Here is a 12,652-nt window from a genome sequence, read left to right as displayed (position 1 = left end):
TCGATGTTACGTTGAGCTTCAGCGTCTTAGTAGCACGGGAAAAGCAGGAAGAGGACGAAGAAGAAGAAGGAAAGATGAAGGTACTATAAGGAATAGGGATGCGAGAGGCAAAGTGTTCATTGGTCTGCCACCCAATGCTGCTACCTTAGGCGTGCAAGCTTGCTGAAGAACTGCCGCAGATACTGTATATACTGCACATGGTAATAACAAGATTGAAACTGCATTGAAGAGATCAAGGATGGCTTCTTCACTCATTATAATTTTTCTCAATTGAGTTGACACTCAGTACAAAACAAAAGGGCCATCACTCTACTGCAGTGCTACAGCTGCTACATCGCTGAGAAAAAAATGTTCAAATGTGTGTGAAATCTTATGGGACTTAACTGCCAAGCTCATCAGCCCCTAAGTTTACACACTACTTAAAATAAATTATCCCTAGGACGAACACACACACCCATGCCCGAGGGAGGACTCGAACCTCCGCCGGGACCAGCCGCACAGCCCATGACTGCAGCGTCGCAGACCAACATCGCTGAGACCGGCAGCACTTGTGATCTTAGTGCAGTCGGCATTAAGTGTGTAGCTTGTAGAAGATTCGTTGGGTGTTTCGCCCTTCGTCGGGGGAAGCGCACGAAGCGATATAAAGAGCACAATATGGTATTAATGAAGTATAAGGAAAGCGGCGAGGGACAGCATACCATCATATCAATATATTTCTATAATATACCCGGGCCGCTTAAGTTGCACTTGACAGAAACTTATAGATGGCGTTTCGTCGGCTTCACTGTAGTGGCGATACAACAGCTTCCATTAGACAATAGCTGAGAGTTTTCCACTACCACTGGAAAGTTCCGATTACGTTACTAAGGAATATATTTACAACTTGCTATGGTTAGTCTCTTTTGGCAAATCTACGCATTAATATAGATACTGTTCTATAAGCGCCGAAAGTTTTGATTTTGTTCCAAATCGCTAACACAATGGAAGTACTTCCGCAAAGCCGGCCGTGGTGGCCGAGCGGTTCTCGGCGCTACAATCTGGAACCGCGTGACCGCTACGGTCGCAGGTTCGAATCCTGCCTCGGGCATGGATGTGTGTGATGTCCTTAGATTAGTTAGGTTTAAGTAGTTCTAAGTTCTTGGGGACTGATGACCTCAGCAGTTAAGTCCCATAGTGCTCAGAGCCATTTGAACCATTTAAACTTCCGCAAGAATCGCCACAAAAGCAAGTTGTTTACGTACTCGGAAGACAGCAACATAGTAATTGTAATGCTACTGCCAGCTGAGTTAGCTGTGCTGTATTAATTTTGGTTCAGACGGTGTTGGGGTTCGCGTTCGTTTCTCACTTGCTAGTCTGCTATTGCACAAACTCTCATATGAAAACTTAGGTCGCGGAAGTAACAATGTTTTGAGGAAGCTCATCATAGAGACATCTATGTTCAAATGTGTTGTATATTTGTAGTAATGAATAAGAAAATATATTAAGCTTGTTGTAACGCAATTATTCAATTATTTGTTACGGTTGGTAGTGTCCGTAAACAGAACACAAATGACACGATGGCTTCAGATTTCTATCCATAAGAGGGGTGAGGGGGAGTGAGTCGGGGAGGGGAGTGACGAAACTGCCAACAAATACCTTACAAGTTACGCATACTTGACTTACACCGACATGTATCGGTCACAAGGACGAAACGAAACTTAGCATGGCACTGATGAGTTAAAGAAAGAAACATTTTAAAAAACGTTACTTACATCTGCCTAGATTCTGCGTTGTGATGACCCGAATCTTTTGTCAGTTTTAACATGGGCGAACCTAATTTTTCGTTTATAATAAAGCGAGAAGTCAGTGGCAGTATGCCTTCATTCGCGTTGCTTTACCACATGTCCGTTTGTCACACTAAAAAATTACATTTTCTAAGGGCTTTCTCTAATTTATCTCTTCCTATATTTTTGAGATCAGTAAACATATAAGTGTGGTTTTATCTGGCAACTCATATCTGCTGTCTAAGGCATAAACAAACTTCTAACACGTCGGCCTCCGTTGCAAATAGATACCAATTTTTACCTAGGTTTCAGCCAAAATAATTTAGCCTTCTTCAGAAGCTGTTGAAACTAAACTATTGCATGCCAAAGTTCGGCTAGGTCAAGTATAAAATTCAGTACCGTAGTATCCAGTCATAAAACTACATTACTTAGCTGAGGAGAAACAGCAGGCGCCACTGGGCGTACGAGGTCGGTCGTTCCGGCGCAGCCCTCCCGGCCTACCGGCCTCGTAGCCGCAGTGGCGCCTGGGGTTGGGTTGTTGTGGAAGGAGACCAGGCAGCGAGGTCATCGGTCTCATCGGGTTAGGGAAGGACGGGGAAAGAAGTCGGCCGTGCCCTTTCAAAGGAACCAGCCTGGCATTTGCGTGGAGTGATTTAGGGAAATCACTAAATCAGGATGGCCGGACGGGGCATTGAACCGTCGTCCTCCCGAATGCGAGTCCAGTGTCTAACCACTGGGCCACCTCGCTCGGTAGTGGGGGTTGCTGTTTATCTTCAGCTAAGTAATGTAGTTTTATGACTGGGTACTACTGTGCTATAGTTTCATACTTGACATGGCCAAACTTCGGCATGCAATAGCTTAGTGTCAATAGCTTCTGAAGAAGGTCGAATTATTTTGGCTGAAACCTAGGTAAAAATTGGTTTCTATTTGCAACTGAGGCTGACATGTTATATGTTTAATTTTCACAGTTCCTGACGGGGATGCAATATGTTAAAAATTCTTAAACCATTAGCAACTTTTTTCTAGTTCTGTACAGCAACATATTGATATCAGTAATTTGTGCCTAAAGAGAATCAAGTTCTTTTCTTACATTTAACTGGCATCGTACAACTGACTTGTGTTAAAATATTTTTTATAGAGCTTCTCGATTCTATTGGTTGCACCTCTTGCATTTGTTCTAGCTCACAAGGTGATCCCTCACCTTTCAATTGTATTACTAATTCCTAGTTCCTAGCGAGCCGTAGTGGCCGAGCGGTTCTAGGCGCTACAGTCTGGAACCGCGCGACCGCTACGGTCCTAGGTTCGAATCCTGCCTTGGGCATTGATGTGTGTGATGTCCTTAGGTTAGTTAGGTTTAAGTAGTTCTAAGTTCTAGAGGACTGATGACCTCAGAAATTAAGTCCCATAGTGCTCAGAGCCATTTAAACCATTTGAACCTAGTGCCTAGTTATTTATCATGCTTTCTTTTTAGTGGTCTCTTAAATTACTCCTATTTCCGACCATGTTTGTAATCTTCAATGCAGATGGTAGACTTTACGAACTGACTACTATCCTCCACTTCCTTCAAAAAATTCCACGCCGATGATTAATTTTTACAATTAATTTTCAAAACAATAATAAAAACTCTATTTACGCACCTCTTACATAAACAAAATAATCTTGGAAGGGCGGATTTTACTCAGCCAACAGAGACTAGCGGTATTGTGCGAAAAGTACTGATAGTTTCTTGTCGGCACCATTCGGAACACTTCTTCGCTACTTTGCTGTTTGTCTCACTGCTGCAAACAACATCGATTCAACAGTTGTGGTACTATAGTTGTTGGAGAATAATCCCGTTGTTGTCTGCCATTTAAATAACGAATTGAGTGACGAAGAAGCCACTCTTGGCTCATTGAGGTCACCTCCTACGATACCCCGTAGAGCGAGAAGCTTTAGACGCAGAATTCTTCCTCGTGACGCAGGATACAGGATGATGATGTAACCTCGAAAAAATAAACAAAATGATGGTGATCCTATTCACCCGGTGCACAAGTTTCAAACAAGGGGTTTCAGCATTAACGGGCAAGAGCTTAAGAAATATCTACAGGACACTGAGTTTTGCAAAAACATTCCTGAACATTCGCTGTTAACTCTTGGCAAGAAGATATTAGTTTTGTCTCACATCCAGTGAAACATTTACATTTCGTCCGAATTCCTTATGAATATGCACTGCAATACTGCGAAAGCAGATAGCATGTAAATACAGCTGTATATTTTAAGATTATGTCCAGCCACCATCAAATAAAAAAGTTTGACATTTGACGGGTTGTACTTTTGCTATATTAAGTTTTGCGTGAGCTTGTGTGTACTTGCAGGGACAAGCTCCGCTAATCGACCGCAACACGGGCTACCAAGATATGAATGATATTTATGCTTCTGCAAAATCAGAAGTGACGCAGAGGCATTAGGATTGCGTCAGTGTTTTCGAATCGCTTTACGCATTAACATGTTCAACTAAAAACACTTGTAAGTACAATGAGGACTCAGAAAAAAGGAGGACAGTAGCAGCTGAGTTTAATTAATAACGCTAAACAAATCTTTAAAATTTTTCTACTAACAGCGTTGTATTGCAACACCCTTATTTACAATTGTGTTCCTTGCTACAGGTAAGCAAGCTCATACATACATTTGAAGATGAAAATCTGTGTAATGCACATTCATGAATCCATGTTATTTGCGTGTGTAGTTTTTACGATAAGCATCTGATCGGTACGAGATGTGCACGACCGTGTGTTGTCATCACTGGAAGACAAAAAAAAAAAAAAATCCCCTCTTTCAGGAACCCTCCCCCACAGCGACCAATCTGTTACCAACATAGTCTATAAACAATTTAGACTGGTTAAGGTGCCACCATATTTGTTGTTGATTAAATACCTCCATACAAGCTACTTTCCCTCTGCACGGCAAACGCATGGAGGTAATATGAACCCACAATTTTTCAGGCGCCAGTTCAGAAAGAATTACATTATAAACGATAGGTCTATCGATAGTTAAACCAGACTACCGATGGAGACGATAGTGCATACGCTATCGATTAATCGGTAGTTTATCGATGTTTAAGTAGCATTAGTTACCTGGCAGTGGGTGGCAGCACAATGCACCTTATATAAAAAGCGTAGGTTTTTGGGGGTGTCCGGACATTTCCTAAACACATAGTGTATGTTCCGTATATGGCGGTTGGCTAAATTTAAATTTAATGATCGACGTCGTCGACTGTTGTTGCTATTACTTCCGGGGCATCAAATAATGTGCAATTGCTGTACTAAAAAAATAAAAGCCGGATGAGGAGATCCGGATTTATGAGGACCGAATGCACGAGGTTGCACTGCGTTTGTTTTACTTTAGGCTATTCCATCAAGTTACAGTCCCAGCAGCGCGTCTCTCAATTTGTTCGGTGTCTGTCGTCATGCCTACTTGAAAAGTACACTAACAGTGGAGCAGTATTGCTCCACCTGTTTGAGTCAAGAGTTATTGATACTATATTCCCGTATGCAATTCCCCTTACAGACGAACTGCAGTCCATCAGAACCTTTCCAGTAAAACTAGGCCTTCTATCCGCCTTCCATTATACTGATTTTCTTATTTTTCCCATTTCATATAGCGTATATTTTTTACGGTACACTGATCCGTAGCCGACGTCGCTGACGCACATTTTTACTGTGGCGCTCGACGCGGAGGTAAGCGTGTTCGAATGCCGGTCGTCGAAAATTTTCCCTGCCAGTATTTGGCCGCAACGGGAGAACAGGTGGTAATGTAAAGTTTCTGATCACCAGTCTTTTCGCTAATACTCCTGGATTAAATTTCAAACCTGTCCACGGCGAAGTGAGAGCATCTGACACTCTTGATGATGATCTGTCCTTCAGATGGGGACGTTAAGCTCGGTGGCTGCATCGGTGTTATTCAAGAGGAGTGCCCACCTGCTGGTACCGAGTTTCACCCTCTCGCTTCCTTCACCCATAACAACACAAATCCGCCAATACACTCTAAAACATTCGTCGCAGCCATCGACACGATACAGATACCCATTTGACACTGAATAACATGTCGAAGGAAGGCAACAGCAAACCATCTCCACGAGAGGTTTGTCTAGAATAGCAATGCACGATTCCTGCATTTGATACCCTACGCTCATTCCCCGAGTACGAAACTTCTTTGGCTTCTACGGAAAGACGTGCTCAGCGTGTTCACCATTAATTTTGTAATCAGATACTATTTGAATCTTTCCGTTTGTTCTAGGCATTAGGGGCCTAGTTTAAGCATGCCCTCACATCTATCGTAGAATTCCGTTAAATGTTTTTATCTAGCAACCGTATCACGAAATTCCAGAGGAACTAAACGAACTGTCTCAATATATCTGCCTTGTTTCATCTTTCATCAAACAAATGTCCTTTTCAGAGAATACTGCATTTATACTATGCTCATAATACTGTCCACACAGGCATAACTTTTAATTGAAAACAACCGCAACAGAAAAACTTCTGTCCGTCACCTTCATAAGGCGTAGAACTTTACACAGGTGATCAATAACGTTATATAAGAGGATAGAGATTTTATTCCTGCAAGAGAGGCCACTTTCAGACTTTAAGAGCCAGAGTTCGGTTTAGATTTAAATACCATGCTGCTAGCAACAAGACTCATGCAAAATGACAAGTAGAATAGAATGTTCATAGACATTAGAACCTTTCGGGAAAGAAACATGAATTACAAAGAACGATGATGGCACGATGACAGTGCAGTATGAATACACGTGTCAGTAAGTGAGATCGTTCACATAAGCTTCACTTACGTTGTTACATATCAGCCTAGTTAGAACATAACTCTCACAACCGCCACCAACAAACTGAGCAAACGGCGTTACCCACGCAGTTCAGCAGTGCAGATCAAAAGCATGTACTAGATGAATAACGAGCCCAGACCTTTCTCCAGTTGTCTCACGGCAATGAGCACTCGAATATCTGTGCGTTAGTAAGCATTAAGGGATGAAACAGTACGGTTCGTTTTAGGCATCGCACGGCTGTAGCAGATTTCGTATGCTCCGCACTGACCTGTGTAGTGATCCTTTGCCCCAACAGACACAAAATCGCCGTCTGGTAAGCATAGAGGGTCGACCCCAGCACCATCTTTGTCATCCCAACAGGCTCAATATCTTCCTGCAGCAACTGAAACAATCACCGCATGTTGCTATTTTATCTGAAAAGAATAAAATTGGTTTCTAACACCAGACTTTAAAACTATACATTTCGGTACTCAGTACATGTGTTATGATTTACAAATTGCTCATCAAATTAGCTCGTACGTTAAGCATCCCGTCATCAAAGAATGGCTTGGAAGTGCAACGACGCCGTATACTTGTCTTTGTGATTAGAGTATGAAGAAAAGTTTCACATTTGTTCTTATCTGATGTAGTTTTGAGGAGTTTTTCAGTAAATAAACCAAGAAGACATTTAACTGTCTTTGTCATTACGTTAATATTACAACTGTACCACATACGAGTGTTACCTCATCATCAAGGTCACTTTTTGAATTATAAAACATTTTCTGTATAAATTATTTTAAAATGTATTGTTTCATTGAAAGACTGGCACAAAGATGTTACTCTGATGCAGTCCCAAACAATACCCGAAGTGAATGAAACTGTATAATTTACGTGTGCTAATTTTTTACGTTTCATTTCGTAAAGGTATTTCAATCCATGACTAATCACAACGTTTATATTTTTAAGACATTTATATTAACTCGTTCATACAATGAATCTTTCTTCTTTCCATGGGGAAACCCTTTTCTAATTGTTGAAGTGCAACAAAAATTTACTTCATCATGTAAGAAGGTTTATATGCTATAGAGTGATGTTAATGATGTAGATAGAAAGAGCTATCTCAGGCTGCGAGAATAAGCAGGAAAGCATGATATATTGGTAGACATAAAAGGACGTGGCGTCAGATCAAATTTGCTTTACTATTCAACTACGTACACTGATCAGCTAGAACATCATGACCACCTACCTACCACCAGTATGTCCACCTTCGGCACGGATAATAGCGGCGACCCGGTCGTTGCAGTGACGCAGTAAGGCCTTGGTAGGTCGCTGGAGGAAGTTGGTACTACCTCTGCACACACAAGTCACCTAATTCCAGTAAATTTTGGGGAGGTGGCTGACTAGCTCTATCACATCCCAGATGTGTTCGATCAGATTCAGATCTGGCCAGTTGAGGGATCAGCACATCAATTGGAACTTGCTACTGTGTTCCTCGAATCACTCCATCATACTCCTGGCCTTCTGACATAGCGCATTATCTTGTTGAAAAATGCCACTGCCGTCGGGAAACATGATCATCATGAAGTGGCGTACGTGGTCTGCAAGCAGTTTACGATACTCCATGGCCATCATAGTGCCTTGCAAGAGCTCCGCTGGAACCATGGATGCCGACGTGAATTTTCCCCAGAGCATAATGGAGCCGTCGCCAGCTTGTGTCCGTCCCTCAATACAGGTGTCAGGGACCTATTCCCCTGGAAGACAACCGATTCGCGTCCTCCCATAGCCATTATGAAGAAATATCGGGATTCAGCAGACCATGCAACGTTCTGCCATTGCGCCAATTTCTAGTGCCGATGGTCACGCGCCCATTTCAATCGTAGTTGCCGATGTCATGGTGTTAACATTGGCACATGCTTGGGTAGTCGGCTGCTAAGGCCCATTGTTAGGAGTTTTTGGTGCACTGTGTGTTCAGACACTTTTTACTCGGCCCAGCATTAAAGTCTGATGCTAGTTCCGCCACAGTTCGCCGCCTGGCCTATTTTACTAGTCTGTCCAGCCTATGACGTCTGACATCTGTAATGAGGCGTAGCCATCCAACCTCACGGCACCTGGACGCGGCTCAAAATGGTTCAAATGGCTCTAAGCACTATGGGACGTAACATCTGAGGTCATCAGTCCCCTAGATGTAGAACTACGTAAACCTAACTAACCTAAGGACATGACACACATCCATGCCTGAGGTAGGATTCGAACCCGCGACCGTAGCAGCCGCGCGGTTCCGGACTGAAGCACCTAAAACTGCTCGGTCACCGCGGCCGGCCTGGACATGGTTTCACCTTGTTTTCGCCACGTGTTGAAGACACCACCACGGCGCTCCTCGAACACTCAAGTCGTGCAGTTTCCGAAATGCTAGTGTCGAGTCTACGGGCCATCACAATCTGCTCTCGGTCAAACTCAGGTGCACCTTCCCCATTCTGCACTCAGACAGCACGCTTACTGTTCCTACATGCACTGTGCGTGTGTCTGACTAGCAGTCATTCCTAGCCAGGTGACACTGCTGTCGCCTGGATCGATCTATATCGATAGCAGGTCGGTGGTTGGAACAGACGGCTCTTCTAAGCCAAAACGAGACCCATTCTGATATATCTTCTTGAGATCTATCGTCCTAAATTCAGCATCATAAATTAATTTCATGGGTTTTTGGGCTTGCAACCAAGTGAGATCGATATCTTGACACGACATTTCTGGACACAACCAATCAACCATCTGTTGGTGAGTCTTATACTGAAAATGGCTGGTGCAAATTAGTGACTTCGTACTGAAACAATGGTGATGTGATTGAATTGTGAGCCCACGAAGTTAAATTTTAGTGCTCAAAATTAAAAAAAATTAGCTGCCACTGGACTAGTTTTTACGTGTCATTTTTCTACTTTCTGATACATATGTACGTACGATGGATCATTTTAATCCATAATGGGGAATAACTCGGGATGGAGATGAGACATTGCAAAACGGTTCAGATAAAGGTTGCAGATGGCAAAGAAGATCACACATTGCTGCTAATAGGCGTGACCTTAACCGTGATTTTCAAGGTGATTTCTAGGTTGAAATGATTTCTTAAATGGGAACCGTAATATTTGATTCAAGATCTGGAAAGACCAGAAATGCCACAATAACATTTAAAGGCAGGGACGTATTTATTTTGGCCAATAAATACGTTAATTAAAACTTTCTAAATCCGATGAAACAAAACTTCATCTTCCATTGACGTTCGAAAATTACATTTAAAATCATGATTATTGGTAATGATACGTGACATTTATGCCCCTTCCAATCTGCATCTAACATTATATTTTGCTGAATCCCTCCTCTACTTCGAGTTAATCTCTACGAGAACTAAAAACATATTTGCTTATTTGTCCTTCATTGGACCTTGCCATGACCTTGAATAATGTACGTTATATATAAAATTTGTCGCTCTTTTCAAATCTTAAATAAAATGTTGAGGTTCCCATTTTGAAAAAAATCACTTTAACCTCCAAATCACCTTGAAAAATCAAGTTTAAGGTCACGGCCACTAGTAGTAATGCGTGACCCTTTTTTGCCACCTATGACTTTTATCTAAAACATTTTGCAATATTTCATCATCCCGATAAATTCCCCATTATGTATTAAAAGTCTGATTCTCCAGTCTCACATTCTACAGACTGAGCGTTTCTTTTGTTTAGAGATGCAGATGAATTTTAAACTACCTGTCCGTCTTTCTAAGCGCACAAAGAGCAATTCAGTTACGACTCAGGTGAAAGTAACTGCGACAGGATCTTATAACACAAATCGCCGAATAAGCCAACGGATATTTAATTAGAACTGCCAATGTTTTTGGCCCTGGATCTGCTTCTGACTGCGTGCTTAGACAACTTCTCCCCGACAGGAAACGTAAACTTGAGCATTCTTTTCTACCAGGTCCAAAGTTTTACTAGGATCTATATTTTCCTTAAATATATTTTAAATTAATCAAAAACTGCACTCCGTGTCATTTTTCAAACCGATTAGCACTGTCATTACTATTACACAATTAAACTCAATCTACTATTAATAACAGAGAATTGATAGAACATATTTTAAATATATTCTGAAATTTTTCATTACACATGTAACGTCCTTGTCTTTTTCGTACCCATCCTTTTAAATATTCAATCAGTTTTCAACATTATCTTCAGTAAATGAGCTGGGATAGCGCAACATAAGATTCTTACATCAGTCAGCGGCCGGCCGCGGTGGTCTCGCGGTTCTAGGCGCGCAGTCCGGAACCGTGTGACTGCTACGGTCGCAGGTTCGAATCCTGCATGGATGTGCGTGATGTCCTTAGGTTAGTTAGGTTTAAGTAGTTCTAAGTTCTAGGGGACTAATGACCACAGCAGTTGAGTCCCATAGTGCTCAGAGCCATTTGAACCATCAGTCAGCAAATTATACGGAACAACAACTGGCTCTTTACATAGTTTATTGAACAGCAGCAATGGTGTCACAATGCTTCTTGCTGGCCAGTTCATTGTCGACCTTCTGTTGCCACACACGCAGATATGGCCTGGTGTTTCACTACCAAGCGCTTCCGACCACTACATGGCGTCGTAACAGTTGGTTCTCGAACAGTTTAGAACAAATTAATATATGGTTTATGCCTCATATGCGGCTTATTCTTGTTGCTCTGGAATTTTTATTTTAACTTTCTTCTAGCTCTAATGTAAATTAGAGGAGCAAGATAACCATATGAACAGTCGAAATAGGCGGACCGTTGCAAGACTAAATTTAATAGTAGTTCGGTTTTCTCTTACCCTAATAACTTTTAGAAATTTCGAAGGTATGCTATCTATGTCTTCTGCCTTACTTGGTCCAAAGTTAAATTCTGTTAAACTCTGGCTCCCTACATATTCTACATCTTCATCAGACAAGTGCTCCCACTCGTAGAGCTCTTCAGTGTGCTCTTTTTGACTATCCGCTCTCACAGGTATCTGGCCTGACAGGACTTGAAGTGCACTGGAGGTAACATTGTTTATACGCTGTGTAATAATTATTACTTAGGTGGAATTAATATGGTTAATGTACATTCAAATAGCAAATTACCCTGATTTTTAAAAAACAGACTCAGTCAAAGCCATCGAGCACTACCCACTGTAACACTATAAAATTTTTATTGACCGCCGATTTAAGGCACTCTAAAACAGTGCACAGATAGACTCATTCTACACTCCTGGAAATTGAAATAAGAACACCGTGAATTCATTGTCCCAGGAAGGGGAAACTTTATTGACACATTCCTGGGGTCAGATACATCACATGATCACACTGACAGAGCCACAGGCACATAGACACAGGCAACAGAGCATGCACAATGTCGGCACTAGTACAGTGTATATCCACCTTTCGCAGCAATGCAGGTTGCTATTCTCCCATGGAGACGATCGTAGAGATGCTGGATGTAGTCCTGTGGAACGGCTTGCCATGCCATTTCCACCTGGCGCCTTAGTTGGACCAGCGTTCGTGCTGGACGTGCAGACCGCGTGAGACGACGCTTCATCTAGTCCCAAACATGCTCAATGGGGGACAGATCCGGAGATCTTGCTGGCCAGGGTAGTTGACTTACACCTTCTAGAGCACGTTGGGTGGCACGGGATACATGCGGACGTGCATTGTCCTGTTGGAATAGCAAGTTCCCTTGTCGGTCTAGGAATGGTAGAACGATGGGTTCGATGACGGTTTGGATGTACCGTGCACTATTCAGTGTCCCCTCGACGATCACCAGAGGTGTACGGCCAGTGTAGGAGATCGCTCCCCACACCATGATGCCGGATGTTGGCCCTGTGTGCCTCGGTCGTATGCAGTCCTGATTGTGGCGCTCACCTGCACGACGCCAAACACGCATACGACCATCATTGGCACCAAGGCAGAAGCGACTCTCATCTCTGAAGACGACACGTCTCCATTCGTCCCTCCATTCACGCCTGTCGCGACACCACTGGAGGCGGGCTGCACGATGTTGGGGCGTGAGCGGAAGACGGCCTAACGGTGTGCGGGACCGTAGCCCAGCTTCATGGAG

At 42.7% G+C, this 12,652-nt stretch overlaps 1 protein-coding gene across 1 annotated transcript in view; it reads right to left on the bottom strand.

Annotated features, from left to right (window-relative positions):
- Positions 1-12,652, bottom strand: part of LOC126285162 (odorant receptor 59a-like) — a 103,207-nt gene that overhangs the window by 48,316 nt on the left and 42,239 nt on the right. Inside the window, exon 5 of the mRNA XM_049984473.1 lies at positions 6,848-6,961. Within this exon, the coding sequence (XP_049840430.1) occupies positions 6,848-6,961 (114 nt within the window). The remainder of the gene's footprint in view (positions 1-6,847; positions 6,962-12,652) is intronic.

This window comes from Schistocerca gregaria, chromosome 8 (genome assembly GCF_023897955.1).
Source record: "Schistocerca gregaria isolate iqSchGreg1 chromosome 8, iqSchGreg1.2, whole genome shotgun sequence".
NCBI lineage: Eukaryota > Metazoa > Arthropoda > Insecta > Orthoptera > Acrididae > Schistocerca > Schistocerca gregaria.
The sequence above is the reverse complement of the archived record's forward strand: the minus strand, read 5'-3'. Positions and strand labels throughout refer to the sequence as shown.